The sequence below is a fragment of the Vombatus ursinus genome, unplaced genomic scaffold (genome assembly GCF_900497805.2).
Source record: "Vombatus ursinus unplaced genomic scaffold, bare-nosed wombat genome assembly UNPS02010434.1, whole genome shotgun sequence".
NCBI classification, from domain to species: domain Eukaryota; kingdom Metazoa; phylum Chordata; class Mammalia; order Diprotodontia; family Vombatidae; genus Vombatus; species Vombatus ursinus.
This window is the reverse complement of record NW_020950212.1, coordinates 12,326-31,616: the sequence shown is the minus strand read 5'-3', so window position 1 is coordinate 31,616 and position 19,291 is coordinate 12,326. Positions and strand designations below refer to the sequence as shown.

The window sequence follows — 19,291 nt, the reverse complement described above, 5'->3', positions numbered from 1 at the left end:
GGGGGTGCCCTAGGGAAGCTGAGGAGGCAGGGAGAGGTTTGGGGGGATCAGAGGGTGAGGAGGGTAAGGATTGGAGAGGAATCTCCAACCCTTCAGGGCTAGGCTTGCTGTCCCTTGGGAGATTCCAGTGTGAACTCCACGAGTTGCTTCCTGTGTATAAACCCATCTCTCCCCCTGCTCCCCCAGATCAACAAGATGGAGTGGTGGAGCCGCGTGGTCTCCACTGACCCTGAGATCAACACCAAGAAGATTAACCCAGAGAACTCTAAGGTGAGCCAGCAGCGGGCATCTGGGCAGGGCTGGCATTGAGCCCGGGGTAGCTCACAGTGGGGGCGCTTATCCTCCTCCTTGCCTGCCTCCCGTGCCAGCTGTCTGACCTCGATAGTGAGACCCGAAGTATGGTGGAGAAGATGATGTATGACCAGCGGCAGAAATCCATGGGCCTGCCAACCTCGGAGGAACAAAAGAAGCAGGAGATTCTGAAAAAGTGAGTGTCATTGGGGCCCTAGCGGGCCCCTGAGGAGAACTGTGCTGGCCATCTTTATGCTTTTATAGCACCCCCACACCCATAGGGCCATCTCCAGGGCAAGGCCAATCCTGGCCTAACCAGTAGTCATCGCCCCAGCCTGGGGACGGATGCTGGTGTTGGCACCTCGGTTTCCAACCTCTTGGGGCTGTTCCTAGGTCATGAGGCAGGGAAGCCCTGTCCTTCACCCTCATCTCCTAGCTCTGGCCTGTTTCTGGCTCACTCTCTCTCGCTCTCTTCCCTAGGTTTATGGAGCAGCATCCAGAAATGGACTTTTCCAAAGCCAAATTCAACTAGCATCTTCATACCCCCAACCTTTCCCTTGGGATCCTATGCTCCTCCTCCCCCTTGCCTGACCTCTTTGGACACCTTCTACCCTAGAGGAAGGATTGTAATGCAGGGCCAGGCACAGGATCCCTGGCCCTGGGTGGGCCTTCAGCCCCAAAGGCAACTCCCAGGACTGTTCCTGGAGCCTCCAGGGTGGGAGGAGAAAGCAGCTTGTACTCCCCTCTGCCTGTTACAGAAGTAAAGGAACGTTTGACCCTGGCCTGTTGTCTTTTCATTAACACCTCCCACGGTGCCCACTGACAGGTGGGACCCCCTACCCCCTCTTTGGCCCCTGCTGCGTGGAGAGGGTAAGCACTCTGAATGGCATTGGCCCAGGCTTCTCTGGCCTGAGCTAGGCTCCTGCCCCCTGGGTAAAGTCCAGCTCTGAGGCCCCTTGTTTGTTCCTCTACAGGGAGCCAAGGTCTTTTGCTGTGCCCGAGGTATCTGGGGCCAATGCCCTGGCAGCTGGAGGGAAGGCCACAGCCGCCTGGCTAGATTGGTTTGTCAGGAGCACTTCTGGGCTGTGGGGCCCCGGGATGCTTCAGCAGGGCACCTGAAAGGGACTAGAAATGTCAGCTCTAGAGACCTTCCATTACAGACTTGCCCGTTTTCAAGAGCCAGGACTATTTTTCAGAGCTGTCTCTGGGGGCCACGAGCCCACTACTTGTCTGTTGTTGGGCAGAGGTTCACTTCCTGACTGATACTTCATACCAAGAACTTGCTGCCCTGAATGGGAATGTGGGTCAGGTCCCTCATCTCAGACCTTGGCAGTGCTGGCCAGACCTCCCCAAGGCCATTGGAACAGGTGTTTCCTTCAGGTGACCTCACTCTGCCCAGACAGGAAACGTTGGTCTGAAAAAACTAACCCTCGGCTCCCAGGAGAGCTTTCTCCCACCCTGGGCACAGGGTCCAAGGCTTGAGTGCTGCACGGTGGTCTTTCAGCCCCTCCTTCGTGTTCCCCCCAAGCCAAAGGACTCTAGGGTAAAGAAAGAGGCGGCTAAGCGGGATTCCTGCTCCAGGCCCACCAGCTGTGTGACCTCGAGCAAGTGTGTGAACCTGAATTGTCTCAACAGCTTTATTAATATCATACAAGCTTCTTGATCACAGAAGACGCAGGCTTTCATGAGTTAAGAGCAACCAGTTGAAGTGTAACCAGTAATACGGATCTGTAGCCATAGTCACATAATCCCAAATGAACCTGTCACCCAGAAAGGCTGGGGAGGGCTTCCTAGTTGAAGGAGAGACGAAAAGGAAAGCACGAAACCCACCCATTCACTAGGAAAGCAGAAAGCCCTTGGAGCCTGCAGGGCCCTGGAAATCCCTCCCCTGAAGAGCTGGAGAGAAAAGCCCTTGGGGATTAGGGGAAAGGCTCTGAAACCTAGTACTTCATGGAATCAGGAAATTAATGTGAGGTGTGGGGAAGGGGGTAAACAGTGGGTGCGCCGCTGGAAGGGTGGTGAGGGTGGTCACACCTCCAAAGGCATTACCGTCCAGAGCCTGCAGCCTGGTTTTAGGGTGTGAGTCCATCCCCAGACCTGCTTAGAAGGTGACCCACTGGAAGGGGGAAGAAGAATTGTTCGTGGGGGCCCATCTGTCCTGCCTGCAGTCCCAGGAGGCCCCCGAGGGCTGGGGTAGGGGCTAGCAGTACACTTGGAGCAGGGGTGCCCCTGAGGAGTCTGTCTCAGTTCCCTGGAAGGAGGAGTCGTGGCTTGGCAGATAACCTAAGGAGAAAAGACAAGGAGGGAAGGTGAGATTCAGGCAGCAGAGCTGGGGAGGGGGGCTTTCTCCCCATTTACCCCTAGAGAGCCACAGAATACAAGCTGACAAATCAATCAGAAGCTCTGGGATCTCATTCATTGACTTGCTTCTCCTCTGGGCTTCAATTTCCCAATCTGCAAAATGGGAATAATGCCCATCTTCTTCCTTCAGGGGGTCACAGCCGATAATCCTGTCTCTTCTCTCAAAAGATGAATGAATGCAGGCAGGGCTCAGCCTATCCTCTGGAAGCCCCATCTCTTCAAATCATTTTCTCACTGGCCTACAGACAGGCCTGCTGCTGCTAGCTGGATGTGTTTCCTCCCCTGCCTCTCCCTCCCAAGGTCTTATTCATCAGATAGGAAGGATGTTAAAAGGTCACTCATTCTAAGCCCCTGGCTGTGGAAAAGAAACTGAAACTACAACATCATAGACTGAGAGCTGGATAGGCCCTCAGGGGTCATGTGGTTCAACCCCCTCATTTTATAGATGAGGAAATAGGCCCAGAAATAGGCTGTGGCTTGGACAAAGCTACATGGGGAGTAGGGGGCAGAGCTGGCATTAAAACCCTGGTCTTTGGACTCCCAAGCCTCCGTGGCTGTCTGCCAGGCCCCAGCCTGAAGGGACTGATCTCTGCACGGCTCTCTTCCCTCCCCACTAAGCCCATGTTGGGGATCCAGACCTGGAGCTCCGTAGGGCCTCAGTTTCCGGGCGATGGCATCTGACGTCGTTTCCTGGGAGATCTGCACAGTCAGCTCTGAGAAAAGGAATGATAGGGTGTCTCAGTCTCCAAAGCCCCCCGTGAGGCGTGGTTATGGCCTAACCAGTCTTCCCTCAGCTCCCCTTCTATCCTTAAAGGCAGACAGGGAAAGCCCCAGGCCATGTTTATCCTGGAGAATACAACGGAGGGGAAGGAGGACAAAAGAGGACAACCGTCCCCATATTAGAACATCTCTGCTAGGGATGAGGCATTGGAACTGTCAGGAGCAGAACCAGGAAAAATGGGTGGGAGTTGCAGAGACAGTGACGGTGATGTTAGGCTTCATGTCGGGGACCCATCCAATTATCAGGACTCTCCCAAAGCGAAAGGGCACGTGAGGGGTGGGGTACAGAGGCGTGCCCCATCACTAGAAGTGATGACTCCTTGCTAAGGACGTTCTCATGCAGCTACAGGCTGGACTCTGACCTCTGAGCTCCCTCCCATTCTGGGCCTCCGGCTTCCCAGCCATTTGGGCCACTCAGGAACCTGGGCCAATTCCACCAGATCTAGACTGAGCTGATGAAGGCAGAGGCCAGGGATGAGTGGAGGCACAGAACAATATCCTAGAAAAAGAGCTTAGGGTTCGGAGTGGGGAGCCCTCCTTCTAGACCTGGTTCTGCCATTTGTTAGCTTCATCACCTTGGTCAAGTCAGATAACCCCTCTGGGCTTTAATCTGTCAAATGGGGAGAATACCTGCCCTTACATCCTTCCTTCACAGGGCTGTTATGACAGCCTAACATTAGGGCTTTGGGAATGAACCCTAAACACAGACATGCCTAGGAGCTATTCCTAGTGAGAGTACAGGCCCATCCTGGCTGGAGGTGGAACGGGGCAGAGGGACTACAGAAATGCACACTATTCTGGCTGCCGTACTTGTCTATGTGTATATAAATCCAGCTCATTTCTGCCTTCACTGTTCCCTTTCTCAATCCATGCCCTTATGCACAGATCAAATCCTATTACTCTCCCGATTTTCCGTGCCTTCCTACCACCTAAGTTGAAATTCTTTTGCCTCTTCTACAAATCCCCCGTCTTGCCCAAAGTCTGGTACCACCCACTCAGACCGTCTCGTATTTGCTGCCGACCAAGAGCGTGGGTTAGTAACTGGCCCCGGGTCCTCACCTCCCTGCCTGCCTGCTCACACTGCTGTGTGGATTCTTCCCCTTCCTCTCTTCCTTTGATGGAGATAGGCTCATTATACACAGATACCCCAAATACCCATACCTTCAGGAAGCCTTTTCCAATGCCTGGATTTTGGTAGAAACCCTTTCCTCATCTCCCAGCACTCCCTATCTCCCTGATGTACTAAAGATACGACATTTTGTCCAGGGTATATCTGCGTCTGATCATTCCCCCTCCTAGACTGAGTTTTAGGAGGGCAAGATCGGCATCTCAGATCATTTCTTTATCCCCTCCAGGACCTAGTACATTGCTCTGAACACTGAAGAACTGCAGGATGGAGGGCTGGAAGGGTCAGCAGAGACCGCTAGTCCAGCCTCATCTTACCAAGGAGGAAGCAGGCTTGGGAAGGACAATGACACGGCCAGAGAGCCTGGGATGGCTGGTGGAGCTGGCGGGGACGGGAAGGACATACCGTCCTGGCTGAGCACTGAGGCCACCATGGTGTCGGTGCCGCTGTCAGGGGCGGGGCCCCGGCTCAGGCGGCTCTCCGAGGCGGTGGTCGGGCGGCTGCGGCTCTTGCGGGTGCTGATGCGGATGATGCCACGGACCAGGCGGCACTCGGCGTCCTGCTCGTCCAGGTGGTAGTCCTGCGTGATGCTGCTGATGAGGTCGGAGATCTTATTGGTCTTCTCCAGGAACACTGTGTCCGAGGTGCACTTGGCCAGCTCGTCGATCTGGTGCATGCTGAACAGCTCCGTCAGCTTCTTAAAGATGAGCACGTCAATCTCCCGGCTGCTCATGGAGCCGCCGCTCAGCTCGGGGAGGTCGAGGTCTGACTCGTGGAAGGAGTAATACTCCTCTGAGCTCCGCAGGCTCCCGCCTAAGGTCCCAGGCAGGCTGTCTCGGGGCGGCTGCTCGGTCAGCGGCTCCTTGTAACAAGAGTCAGCGTCTGGGGGGGAGGCTGGCGCACCCCGATACGGGTACACGGGGATGCCCTTCAGCTTGACGTCGGGGTAGCTGAAGCTGCTGCCAATGGGCGACTTGGACCTCTCTCTGTCTCGCCGGCTGGGAGGGGCAATGGCCGGGCTGTTGGGGGGCGGGCCGCCGTTGTGTTCCTTACCCCAGCCCTCATCAGGAAAGCTCTCTGGAGGGCCCAGGGAGGGCAGGCAGGCCTCACAGCTGCGCATACAACCCCCGCAGCGCTGATAGCAGGCCCGACAGCGGCGGAAACAGAATACAGCCTTGCATAAGTTCCACACCCACGGTCGGGGGAGGCAGCAGGTCGTGGTGTCCAGGGGGGCCTCGGCTGAGCCAGAGATGAAGGTGACGCTCTCCGACTCTCGAGCGCCGGGGTCTTTGGGGCCGGGCCGGCGGACCCGTCGGGGTGTGGCTGGCTGGGCCGGCCGGCGGCTTGGCTTGACTTGGGGTGTAGCTGCACCGTACACCTCAAGACAGACCTCTCGGGGAGAGATACCTGCTGGCCGCTCCCATGGGGAGGCCTGGCCTGGCCGAGCAGGGCAGGATGGCGGGCGAGGATGTCCGGAACGCCGGCCAGGCATGGCTCACCACATTACAGGTGCCTGAGGGGAAGGGGGCAAGGGGACAGTGAGAGGAAGGCTGTATGACCCCAACCTCCCCCAACTCATACCCTTTTCCCCTCCCTTCCCTGCTAGGGAAAACAATGGGCCTTGTATTGGGAGGTGAGGAGGACACAGGCGAGAAGGGTAACCTGGACTAGTTGCCCTGAGCATATGCCCAGCCAGCTTACTTCTTCCCCGAGGCCTACAAGGTCATGAGAATGCTAGAGGCCCAGGAAAACAACTCATGAGTCTTTATTCCCAAGTCCTCTCCCCCAAATCAGGCCAAAAAACCAGGGTTGGAGTGACCTTTGGGAGCTATTACCTCTGTCCAGTTCCTTCTGTGGCCACCAATGGTGGTAGCAGAAATGGACCTGGGCAGGAGAAGGCACACCACCCTGCCCGCGGTCACCTGGAAAGTGAGGTTGAGCTTCTTCCACACTCTCTCCCCTCCCAGTCTCCTCCTCCTCTGGAGCTCCAAAAGGTCGGCTGGTAAGTCGGCCCAGCCTGGGGCCTGCCCATGGCAGCCTCTCTCTCTCTCTCTCTCTCTCACACACACCCTGCCCAGGAGCTGACAACAAATTCCTCATTTTCAAAGCAGCCCAGAGAGCCTTGTCCCCTACCCTCTCCCCACCCCCTCTTCCTCATCCTACCCACTCCCCCAGGGAGCTCCTAGGCCAAGCTCAATCGGGGCTCAGGCCCAAGGGGATGAGACATTCACTAGTCACTGAAGCTAGGTAGGGCCTGCCCCTCCCACCTCTCTCCTCTGACTCCCTTCTGAGGTGTCAGGAACCCAGCCCCTGCCGCCCGACAGGCTCAGTGTTTGGAGGAGGGAGAGTAGCTTGGGCACTCTGCCCATCCAAGGCAAACTCCTTCATGGGCTTCTCTCTACATGCCTCCTGCCTCTCAATGGCCATTCCCCAAGGCTTCCCTCACCCATGCCTATGGCTTCAGCTATGTAGCCCAGGCTTTCCCCAAATGAGATCTCCAATGGCTTTAGAATATTCTATTTCAAGTAAGATAGCAGTGGTGAAAAGCACTTAGCACAGTGCCTGGCACATAGTAGATGCTACGTAAATGCCCATTCCCTTCCCGTTGGGAAAGGGCTCCTACCAGCACCTCAAACTTAGCTCATTTGCTTTTCCCCAAAACTGGCTCTTCCCAACTTCCCTGTCTTTGCCACTGGCTCTGAACATCGTCCCAGGGTTGGATACTTCAGAACCAACGTTGGCTCTTTGCTCTCCTCTGCCCTCCCACAACCAGATCATTGCCAAATCTTTCTGGTCCTCTCTTTCTATGGTACCTGTCCTCTCCTCCAGTGCCCAGGCCCTCTTTTCTCTTTCCTGAACTATCTCAGAGAACCTCCTAACTGTTTCCTTGACCTTCTTCATCCACCCAGGGTCAGTCTGTTCAGAGCCAGGGCAATTTTTCTTTTTTTAAGGCAATCGGGGTTAAACAACTTGCCCAGGGTCACATAGCTGATTAAGTGTCTGAAAACAAATTTTCATTAAATATCACTGTCTTGTTACTCATGACCCTCCAGTCACCCACCTCTGACTTTAGCATGAAGCCCCTCACTCCACAGCTTGGCCTCCAAGGCTTTCCATGATCTGGACCCAACCTACCTTTTTGGTCTGATCTTTCTCTGCTTTCTTTTATGTTCTCCACACTGGCCAGGCTGGGTACCTTGCCGTCTCCTGCATATCCATACAAATGACAATAAAACAGATGCTTATGTTCCCAACCCTGTGCCTTGCTCAGACCACTACCCTTACCTAGAATGCCCTTCTCTCTCCTTTCCACCAATCCACGAGCATTGTCTTGTCCAAGACGCACCCCCTTCAAGAACCCTTCCTAGACTGACCTCAAAGCCCTGTTCCTTAGAGTCACACTGCTGTGTGACCTACATCTTCTTGGCTTTGCTCCCAGTTTCTTGGTTGTCTGTTTTTCCGATCACAGTCTTGGATGAGGACCAGGACTTTGGCTTCCTTGGGTTCCCCCTCAGCACCCTGAGTTGGAGGGAGGTGAAAGGGTCAGATGAGCTGGTCATCAGCAGAATATGTAAGCAGACTGGTCTATTAGACCAAATGGACCTATCACAGTGCTATAGAAAAAAGTACAAACATAGCTGTCATTATCAACCTGGACTAATGAATATTTTTTTTTTAGTGAGGCAATTGGGGTTAAGTGATTTGCCCAGAGTCACACAGCTAGGAAGTATTATGTGTCTGAGGCAAGATTTGAACTCAGGTCATCCTGAATCCAGGGCCAATGCTCTATCCACTCTGCCACTTAGCTGCCTCAGAACTATGGAGTTGGAATGCAGATTGAAGCATACCATTTGCTATTTTTCCCTTCTGTTTTGTTTTGTTTCTTCTTTCTTGTGGTTCCTCCTATTGGTTCTAATTCTTCTTTACAACATGACTAATAAAAACAAAAGGTTTTTTTTTTTTTACTTTTTAAAATTAATTTATTTTGACTTATCAGCAATCGCTTCCGTAAGCTTTCGAGTTTTAAATTTTTCTCCCCCTCCCTCCCCAAGATGGCACACAATCTGACATAGGCTATACATATACATTCCTATTAAAGCACAACTTGTTCAGCCATTCCGCAATTGATGGGCATCCCCTCAATTTCCAATTCTTTGACAGCACAAAAAGAGCTGCTATAAATATTTTTGTACATGTGGGTCCTTTCCCCATTTGTATGATCTCTTTAAAACTCAAAAGTTTATGGAAGTGATTGTTGAGAACTAAAAATTAATTTAAAAAATCAATTTTCTATTTCTTTTAATGCCTGATCTTCATATAATAGGTCCCTAATGAATGTTTGGGAATAGAATCCAGAATATGAGAACACTGTGTCAGAGGTTGAATGAATTCTAGTGCTTCCCTAGTCCAGCCTTCCTTTTACTGAGGAGGAAACGGAGGCCTAGAGAGGAAGAGTTAGCCACCAATGGATGATGCAAGTTTTGAAGCTGTAAAGAAGATATTCAAGACTGATAAAAGCTTGTTTCTTCAACACATGTGAATATTCAACTCAAATAAAGAGTTCTAAATGTTTGAGCTGGAGCCAGGACCCAGGTCCCCAAGGCAGAGGGGTTTGGGGTTTTTGCCTCTATTCCCCCTTAACCCCACTGTCACTTCTTGTACATCCTACAAAGGCAACTAAAGCCTAATCTTTGGTTTACCAATCCTGCCTTAATCTATCCTCATTGATGAGGCCACTCTCCACCCTCTTGGGTTAGCAGCCCGACTCATCCTGGGGGGTGGGATGTCTCACCCTTTCCTTGGTTCTAAGGTCAAAGGTAGCTCAAGGTGGGTGAGAATCAACCCTGTGATTTGTGTGTTCTCACCTGACCCCATCCCACTGCTATGCCTTTGATTTACAGAAGGGGAAGTAGCCCTAGCTCCCCCCATACATTTTGTGCACTTGAGACATGGACACATGCCCTGTAGAGGTTATTAGCCCTTGAGTCTTTATCCCATCTTTCATCCTCCCTGTTCCAGGTAGGACACCCTGGCTGGAAGAGAAGCAATACCCCCAACTTCCTCTATCCCACTGTGGGACAGGGGTCTTCCAGAATGGCGGTATCAAAAGAGAAATTGTTGCCACTAACCCATACCTAAGGATCCCTACAGGCTTCATATTGACTTAGAAAACCACATATTCACATTATCTAGGTTCTACTCTATTTTTTATCTCGGTAAATATTTCCTAATTACATTTTAACCTAGTCCCCATAGCACTCAAGGTCATATACCTCCTTTGGCCAGCATGTTTGACACCTCTATGGGGGGGTTGGGGTGGGGAGACAGTGCCATAAATTCTTCCCACCTGAAGCAGGACTTACAGGGCCTAGCAAGGAATCAGTGTTGAATCGACATTTGCTGACTTAACAACAAGTATGCAGACATTTCTACAGGGCCTGAAAGCTTGCAAAACAGTTTACGAGAACTATCCCATTTGAGCCTCACAATGTAATTCTAAGGTACCTGCAGCCTTTCCTGATCCTACCAACTGCTAGTGCTCTCCCCAAGCACCTTGTACTTCTCTTTATTTTCTTTATATTTGTCGTGTGTGTGTGTGATGTATGTGTGTATACATAGCATAAATATAAAATTTACATATAAATCCTTGTAAGCCTCTTGTGGAAATTGTTTTATTTGCTGTATTTCAGTCAGTCAATCGACAAGCATTTATCAAGGCCTATTATGTGCGAGGCACTGTGCTAAGTTTTTATCCTTATTTCCTGGCCCACAGTACATATTTAATAAATACCTGTTGACTGAGTTAGATACTATAGGTATCATTATCCCCATTTTACAAATGGGGAAGCTAAGGCAGAGAACGGTGAAGTGATTTGTCATCGTAAAACAGCTAATAAATGTCAGAGTCAGGACTGAAACACAGGTCTTATTAACTGCATGTCCAGATCACCCACTGATATAACAGTCCCTTGTATAACTCTAATTGATAGTTTATCGGCCATTAAGTGTCTGTGTGCAGTGTCTACTGTGCTAAGCTGGGGATACAAAAAACAGGCCAAAAAAAAAAAAAGGAGCTGCCCTCAAGGAGTTCACAGTTTAATGAGGGAGATACCATGTAGACATCTACGTACAAATAAACTATGGACCAGACAAATTGAAAATAACCAACAGAGGGAAGGCATTAGAATTAGGAGGGATCAGGAAAGGCCTCTTGTAGAAGGTGAAATTTTAGCTGGGGCTTGAAGTGAAGCCAGGGAAGCCAGGAGGAAGAGGTGAAGAGTATTCCAGGCATGGGAGATAGACAGTGAAAATGCCCAGAACTGGGAGATGGACTGTCTTGTTTGAGGAACAGCAAAGAGGCCAGTGCCACTGGATCTAAGAGTATGGGGAGTGGAAGAAAGAAAAAGCAGGGGAGGGGGAGTTAAAATTTTAAAAGGCAGAAGATTGTCAGGTGCTAGGGAGACACTAGAGTTTACTGTGGGCAGGAGACAGAAAGAGAGAGGGATAGAGACGGGGGGGGGGGCGGGTAAAGAGTTGAGGATGACGTCTATGTTGCAAGCCTGGTTGGTGACACCTTCATGAGTAATAGGGAAAATGGGGAAGCTAGGTGGCACAGTGGATAGAGCACTGGCCCTGGAGTCAGGAGGACCTGAGTTCAAATCTAGCCTCAGATACTTGATACTTAACTAGCTGTGTGACCCTGGGCAAGTCACTTAACCCCATTGCCTAGCAAAAAAAAAAAAGAAAAAGAAAAAAAAAGTAATAATAGGGAAATTAGAAAGAAGGGGAGGGGAAAGATGAATTCTTTTTTGGACATGTTGGGTTTCAGATACCTAGAAGACCTCCCAGCAGCTGGAGATTTGCTATCAGAGGAGAAAGATCAAAACCGCATGAGTAGATTTGAGAATCATTAGCATGGAGATGATAACTGAATCCATGGCATCCCAGGTGACACAGTATAGAAAGGTAAGAAGAAAGGGCCTATGGCAGAGCCCCATGGAACACCAACAGTTAACTGGTATGACCTATATGAAGATCCAGCAAGGATACTGGGAAGGAATTGTCAGATAGGTAGGAGGAGAAGCAGGAGACAGTCGTGTCCTGAAAACCTAAAGAGTATCCAGGAGAAGCAGGTGGTCAATAGAGTGCAGAGAGGTCAAGGAGAAAGGTTTGAGAAAAGGCCTCTAATTTGGCCATTAAGAGATCACTGGTAACTTTGGAGACAATCATTTCAGTGGAATGATGAGGCTGGAAGCCAGACTGCAGAGAACCAAGGAAACAAGAGGAAAGGAAAGGGGCCGCTAATTGCAGGCGGCTTTCTCAAGGAGCTGAGCTATAAAGGGAGAGGGATGATGGCTAGTGGGGATGAAGGATCTAGTGAGGGTTTTTTCAGGATAGGGGAGACATGGGCATGTTTATAGGGAAGTAGCCAGTAGACAAGGAGAGAATGAAGATAAATGAGAGTGGGGATGATAGAGGGGGGTTAATTCGTTGGAAAATATGGGATAACTTGGAATCATTTGTGCATGTGGAATGGTTAACATTGGCAAGGATAAGGACCACCTCTTCATGAAGGACTGCGGTGGTGGAGGAGATGGTGGCAGAAGGCATCTGCCTGATAGGAGATGAGGAAAAGGGGAGAAGAGGGAGCTACTAGAATTCTGATTGAGGGGCAGACACAGATTTGAGTGAAGCTCAAAGGAGAAGTAACAGAGTGACGGTGGCAGGGGGAAGAACCTGGAAGTGGCAATAGGGAGGAAAGAGTATTCCAACCCACTCCCACCTCAACCAGTGAGTTGGGGGGAATAAGTGGAAGGGCAGTCAGTGCTGGAAAGGATGGCCAGGGTGGGTGGGTCATCCAGAGGAAGGCAGAAAACCCTATCTACTACTGGCCAACCAGGCGGCGTAGTGTGGTAGAAAAGCATTAGACTCAGTGATGAGACCGATGAGAACCGGCTCTGTCACAAACAAGCTGTGTGACCGAACGCATTTCTCAATTTTAAAGTTAGAATTATATTCACACTCTCTAGTTCACAGTGTTGTTGTGAGAAACTTTACAGTGCTGTATATCACTGTGTCTTGTCTATTATCGCCAGGACCCTTCCCAGCTCTGACCTTCCTTGTTCCAAAATCCTTTCTTGGCCTAGGTTTTAAGGGTGTTTTCAGCTCTGAGATGTCAGCTGACCAAAGGGCACTTGAAATTACACCAGATGATCTCCAAGATTCTGGTTTTGAAGACAGCCTCCCCAAAGTGGGGTTTCCTGGCCTTCTTCAATTCCCTTTGGGATTTTTTTTTACTTGCAGGAAGAGATGGTGAGCAGATGATTGGAAGGGGTTTGGGGGCAGGGATGGAGAATGCATTTACTCAAATAAATGTAAAAGGAAAGGACAAATGGCCTAGCCTTGGTATTCAAGGTAGCTGAGTTTAAGGTCTCAGTCACAAACTTATTGTGTGACCTTGGGCAAGTCACCTCACCTCTGGGCCTCAGTTTCCTCATCTATAAAATGAATGTATAATAAATAGATGTACAATATCTGCCCAGCCTTCATAGAAGTGTCTTAAGTACCAAATGAGAGGATGATGTGAAAAGCATCTTGCTAAGTTAAAGTGTGTATGAGTTAGTTACATCTGCTCAGGGATCTGGATGATCACGTCGTCATGTTCCCTCCTCTGCTCAGAATCTTTCCTTGGCTCTCTACTTCCTACTGAAGCAAATTAAAAAACTTCAGCCTAGCATTCAAGGCCCTTCCTAATCTGGTACTACCCGGCTTCCCAGCAGATCTCATGTTACTCCCCTCTGTGAACTCCATTCACTAGCCCAGCCAGACTACTTTCCATCCTCTGTTTATCAATTAACAAGCATTTAGAAGGCAAAGCAGGTGGTACAGTGGATACAGTTCTGGATCTGGAGTCAGAAAGACTTCAAAAATCCCACCGCAGATACCTGTGAGACCCGGGGCAAGTCATTTAACCTGTCTGCCTCAGTTTCCTCAGCAGTAAAATGGGGATAATAATAGCATCTACCCATGAAGATAAAAATAAGATATTTGTAAAACACTTTGCAAACCTTCCAGTGATAATATAAATGCTATTGTTGTTATTATTAAGCACCAGTGTGCTAAGTACTGTGTTAAACACTGGAGATACGAAGACAGGAATGAGAAAGTCCCTGCCTTTAGGCAGCTTACGGCAATGGCCATAATGGGCTCAGTCTTAAGAACAGTGATAAAGATAATAGCAGCAAACATTTATACAGTGCTTACCATGTGCCAGGCACTGTGTTACACGCTTCTCAAGTATTATCTCACTTGACCCTCACAATAACCCAGGGAGGCTAGTGTTCTTCTCCTCCACATGTTACAGATGAGTAAACAGAGGCAAACAGAAGTTAAGTGACTTGCCCAGGGTCACCCAGCTAGTGTCTGAGCCTGGATTTGAACTTGGGTCTTCCTGATTCCAAGCTGACGTGTCATCTATCTACTGTGTTCATGTTTCCATTCCCCCCAACCAGGATGGTATCTGCCCAACCTCATCGCTCCTTTAACCAATGATGATATGGACTCTGCCACCCTGTTTATTGCCTGCGTCACCTTAGGTAAGTCACCCGACATGTCTCTGGGCCTCAGTTTCCTCCTCTGTAAAACTGAGGACTTGAACCAGCTGGTAATTTAAGAGTCCTTTATGACTCTAGGTCTGGGTGCAGAGCACTGTGCTTGGTTCCCAGGGAGACACGGAGCCTTTGCAAGGCCAAATCAAACCCGCCTCCCCTGGGGCAGCCTTCCCTAACTAATATCAACTCATTCTTGCTAGCCGGCTCCTTCATGGAGACCCGTCATCTAGCATCATCACTGATATCTGTCCGATGCCTCCACCAGGTTCTGAGCTCTCTTGGCCCAGGACTGAACAGAGTATTCCGAATGCAGAAGGCAATTAGAAGCAACAACCTCAGTTGAATCAAAACAACTGGGGGCTTTGTTCGCAGCTACTGGTCAACCAAGTAGTGGCTCGTTGCTCCAGCCTGAGGTGGGCAGGTCAGCCTGACCATGCCAGGCTCCAGGGCAGGGGTGGGGGTGGGGGGGTCCCTGCACGGTCTCCATTCTTCCTACCACACCTGGGTAGCCAGGTAAGGGCAGTGTGAGCCAATTGTTATCACCTGACCTTTAGATTGGGTTGTTTGCAAAGCACTCCATATTTATTCTCTTATTTAATCCTCACTACAACACTCTCAGAGAGGTATACAAACTACTACCCCATTTTGCTAATTTAAAAAAAAAAACTTGCAGAGGGAGGAAAGAAACCAACATTTATTAAGCACCTACTATGTGTCAGGCGCTGTGCTATGCACTTCACAAATATTTTCTCATGTGATCCTCACAACCCTGGGAGGTAGGGGCTTTTATCCCCACCATTTTACAGTCCAGGAAACCGAGGCCAACAGAGGTGAAGTGGTTTGCCTACTTGAGGCAAAATTTAAACTCGGGTCTTCCTGATTCCATGCCCATCATTCTGTTCACTGAGCCACCTAGCTGACTGGTTCATTATCTGATAAATGTCTAAAGCGGGATTTGAACCCAGGCCTTCCTAACTCTAGATCCAGTGCTACCATACTGCCTTTCCAGGGGATAATCATAAAGGGGACTGAATCTCAACTCCCTTCCTTCAGTATGCGCTAGGTCTTCCCACAGTGTCTACCTCATCTAGGTGGCTGCAGTTAGACCTGGAGTCAGGAACACCCGAGTTCAAATTCAGCCTCAGACACTTACTAGCTGTGTGACCCGGTTTGCAAGTCACTTAACCTCTCTCTGCCTCAGTTTCCTCATCTGTAAAATGGAGGTAAGAGTAGCACTTATCTCTCAGGGTTGTTAAGATCAAATGAGATAATTATGAAAGGCTTTGCAAACCTCGAAGAGCTACATAAATGATATTATTATTATTATTGTTATTCACCCACCATAACCTGAGTGCCCCTAAACACTAGAGGTGCTTGTTGACCATCTGGTCTTCTCCTCCTTGGGCTGGGAGGGAGATCCCAAAGACAAGGCTCCAACTCTGGCCTCATTTAGGGGCCCCTGTGGCGATGCTGATTCTCTTCATTCCTTGCTCCATTTCTCATCAACTACAAGCCTAAGTTCAGGCTCCAAACACAGAACTCAGGCTGGGCAAAGCTGAGGTCTGACTGCAAACACTCTCCCCCATGCTCCCCTCCAGGGAGGGGCCCCAGACTCCTCAGGTGATAAACCCTCGGCTAAGATGTCACCTTGTTTATCAACAGACTGATTTAGTCAACTTCCTCCTCCTATCCAGAAGCCTAGGGTCTGGTCTATTTCTCCAGGCAATCCCCTCACCTCTTCCCTCCCTAACCAGTAACTTCCACAAATAATGGTCAGTTGACGGACAGATCCAGATCGCCTTCCTTTTCTCATCAGCTGGCCTTCCCCGCCCTGCCCCAAATCCCTAGTAAAATGAGGCTAGCTACTCGTTTGTCGGGGTGCCTGAGCCCAAGGACCTGCTTCAGTGGCTGCTGTCTATCTTCCTCCTCCCCTGGTCCAGTTCTTCTGGCCTCCTCGCTGCTGCTAACAGAGTAGGTCCTTGCGTTGCCATCATCTCAGCCACGTGGAATCCTTGGTGTCTTTTAAGACTCGGCCCAACTTTAACACGAAGCCTTTTCTGACCTTCCCCTCACTCCCATCTTAGAATTACACCCACAATTTTACATGAAAATCTTGGGTCTTATTGCCAGACTTTGGCCCCCCTCCCTTTTTTAGTAACTCTTACAGATGCCAGAGGCATCACGGTGTAGTAGACAGAGAGCAAGTGTCAGACTTGGGTTCCACGTGCTGTGGGACACTGGGCAAGTCACTTGTTTCAAGCTCTACAAGTTGCTGAGAAGGTGCTGACCCTCACTGATAGAAGACCCCCCCACACACACACACTGTCTCTCCCATTTAAAAAAAATCCTCCAGGGCTATTTTACTTTTGCTTTTGTATTCCCTGAAACCCAATAAAACTTGCTGATTGACTGGGAAGGCCTCTCCCCCTCCCCCCACACCATCCTATAGCACTCCCCTCTCTGGTTCCTTTCAAACAGGTTGGGACCATTCAGAATCGGCATGAGGGCATCTCAAATGCTACAACAGTTCCCATTTTTTTAGATGTAGCTAATGCAAAAAAAAAAAAAGGAACTAAAATGATTTCTCCCATTCTCCCCATGGAAACTGATTTGGCCGAATGCACACAAATGGTTGCTGGTACATCCAGGGCTGGAACCCAGGTCTCCTGAATCCCATTTCCATGGTTCCTTCATTGCAAGTGTCTCTCTTTCCCAACTATGCCCTGATGTTTTCCTGAGAAAGGCAATTATTATAATTTGTTACAGCTGAACCCGGCATCTGGCAAGTTACCTACCTCTAACACTAGTTATGTGATTGTGGGCAAATCGATTTGCTTCTTAAAGCCTCATTTTGCTGGTCTGTAAAATGGAATAATATTTGAACTTCCTACCTCACAGGGATGTTGTGAGGAAAAAAGTTTTGCAAATCTTAAAATGTTATGCAAGTTACTGCTAAATTTCCAAGCTCCTTGGTTGAGGAAGGAGGGCTCACTGCCCCTACCACCATCATTTTCTCCTATTAACTGTATTCCTTCCACCCTCATCCAAGATCACCACTGTCCATCAAATGCATTTAAGTCCCGTCGCCCTCACTCAGCCAATACACATCAAGAGGCTGCTCTGGGTTAGCTGGATCTAAAAGGATCCCTTAGCCTCATAAGTTTGAAGTCTATTGGTAGGGGAGCTCTCGTTTTCCTATGTCCCCGGCCACTGGAACTGGCTCTACACAGATGCTGAGTAGGAATCTGTTAAGCACAATGACCAGAGAGAAAGGAACAGGAAGCAGGCCACACGAGATTCTGGGTTCACACCTCCTTGGCCATAGGCTTGGTCTTCGAAGTCTGGAACGCATGCAGAGGTCGAGACTCTTCCGTTAGTGCCCTATCCCGCCCCCAGACCCACAGTCTCTAACCTGGGTTTCTCCAGAAGCCCTCTCAGCAGACACACACAGTTGTTCCTCCCAAGGCTGCCAAAGGTGGGAGCACTCGGGAAATGCCAGGTGCTAAAAAGAGTTTGGCCTCCACGACATGGCCGGACTGCGGGAGAGCCGGCTGGCATGGAGGGGGGGGCATCGCACAAACAGTCGATGCAACGCACAGGCTGTCGCTGGGTGGGGGACGCACCCGCTGCCACTGGGGGGGGTGCACACACGCTGTCACTGCGGAGTAGGACAGCCCGGAGCTGCAGGGGGAGGGGGGGCACACAGACTGGAGGTGCGGAGGGTGGGGGGACACAGGCTGGAGGTGCGGAGGGTGGGGGACACACAGGCTGGAGCTGCGGAGGGTGGGGCACACACAGGCGGAGCTGTGGGGGAGGGGGGACACACAGGCTGGAGCTGCAGAGGGTGGGGGGCACACAGGCTGGAGCTGCGGGGGGGCCGGGGTGAGGGGAGGTCCAGATAAGGGAGCCCAGCCCGGTCCGGTCCCTAGAGCCCCCCCGCCAGCGCCCCGCTTACCTGTCCCGCCAGGTGAGCAGCCTCAGCGCAGCTCCTCCTTCTGCGCTCACCTGGGGCCCAGGTAAACGTCTCGCGGGACGCTGCGTACGGGCTGCCGCTAGGGACATGCTTCCAAACTTCGCGAAGCCTCGCCTCATCCCCTGACCTGAGCTGGGTCGCCCCCGCCCCATCCCCAACCCCGCCAGCAGGTCATACTTCACCCTGGGTCCGAGCTCCACCTGCACCCCCTAATCACCTCTGTAAGTCCGCGTCGGGGAGGGACCTGCTTCCAGATTCCTCCAGGCACCCAGGCTCTCAGAATTGGCTTTTTTTTTTTTTTGGTTGGTTTGTTTATCTTTGAGAGGGGGAGGGGATTGGGTTCAAGTATTTTCCAGGGTCAAAACGACTGCCTCAGTCACTTAATCAACAAGCATTTATTCAGCTTCTACAGAGGCAAAAATAAAACAGCCTCAGCTCCCAAAGAAACCTACGGTCCACCGCTGGAGACAGTATGTGCATGAATAAATACATGCAAAATAGTTAAAAGATGGTGGAGGGGAGTAGTCAACAGTCAACGAACATTTATTAAGCGCCTGCTATGTGCCGGGCACTGTGCTGAGCTCTGGGGATTCAAAGAAAAGCAAACGACAGTTCCTGCTCTCTAACAAGTCATAGTCTAATAGGGGAGACAGTATCCAAAGAACCGTGAAAAAACAAGATGCAGATAAGATAAATTGGAAATAAACAACTGAGGAAAGGCATTAATATGGAGGGGAACCGGGAAAGGGTTCTCATAGATGGTAGGATATTAGCAGGGACTTGAAAGAAGCCAGGGGAACCAGAAGGTGGAGACAGGGAGGGAGAGAGCTTCAGGCATGGGAGACGGCCAGAGCCAAAACTTGGAGTCAGGAGATGAAAGTTCTTGTTGGAGGAACAGCCAGGAGGCCAGTGTCACTGGATCAAAGAGTATGCAGCCAGGAGTAAGGTGCAAGAAGACTGGAAAGGTAGGAAGATTATGAAAGGCTTTAAAAGCTGGACAAAGGGTTCTAGAAGTAATAGGGAGCCACTGAGTGTTGGAGGAACATGGTCAGATTTGTGCAGGGGTGGGGAGCTTGAGGCCTCGAGGCCACATGTGGACCTAGATGGCCTCAGGTTCCCCACCCCTGGACTTGTGTATGGCAGAGGATC

At 50.4% G+C, this 19,291-nt stretch overlaps 2 protein-coding genes across 11 annotated transcripts; one reads left to right on the top strand and one right to left on the bottom strand.

The window, feature by feature from the left end:
- Window positions 1-165: 165 nt before the first annotated feature.
- LOC114037517 (nuclear migration protein nudC-like) lies at window positions 166-1,072 on the top strand. Its single transcript, XM_027854434.1, has 3 exons — window positions 166-270; window positions 369-487; window positions 772-1,072. The coding sequence occupies exons 1-3, from the start codon at window positions 196-198 to the stop codon at window positions 821-823; spliced, it is 246 nt and encodes an 81-aa protein (XP_027710235.1). The 5' UTR covers window positions 166-195; the 3' UTR covers window positions 824-1,072.
- An 838-nt stretch (window positions 1,073-1,910) lies between these two features.
- LOC114037518 (keratinocyte differentiation factor 1-like) lies at window positions 1,911-18,191 on the bottom strand. 10 transcript variants are annotated; one of them, XM_027854438.1, is made up of 8 exons: window positions 18,125-18,184; window positions 16,965-17,028; window positions 7,933-8,172; window positions 7,694-7,765; window positions 6,394-6,639; window positions 4,964-6,071; window positions 3,291-3,365; window positions 1,911-2,574 (listed from the first exon to the last, which is right to left on the bottom strand). In XM_027854438.1, exons 6-8 carry the CDS (start codon window positions 6,048-6,050, stop codon window positions 2,492-2,494), a joined length of 1,245 nt encoding a protein of 414 aa, XP_027710239.1. In that variant the 5' UTR covers window positions 6,051-6,071; window positions 6,394-6,639; window positions 7,694-7,765; window positions 7,933-8,172; window positions 16,965-17,028; window positions 18,125-18,184; the 3' UTR covers window positions 1,911-2,491. The 10 variants fall into 10 exon arrangements, with proteins under 10 accessions (XP_027710239.1, XP_027710242.1, XP_027710240.1 ...); XM_027854441.1 differs by having other exon boundaries at window positions 7,933-8,077; XM_027854439.1 differs by lacking the exon at window positions 18,125-18,184 and adding an exon at window positions 17,582-17,763.
- Window positions 18,192-19,291: the final 1,100 nt, after the last annotated feature.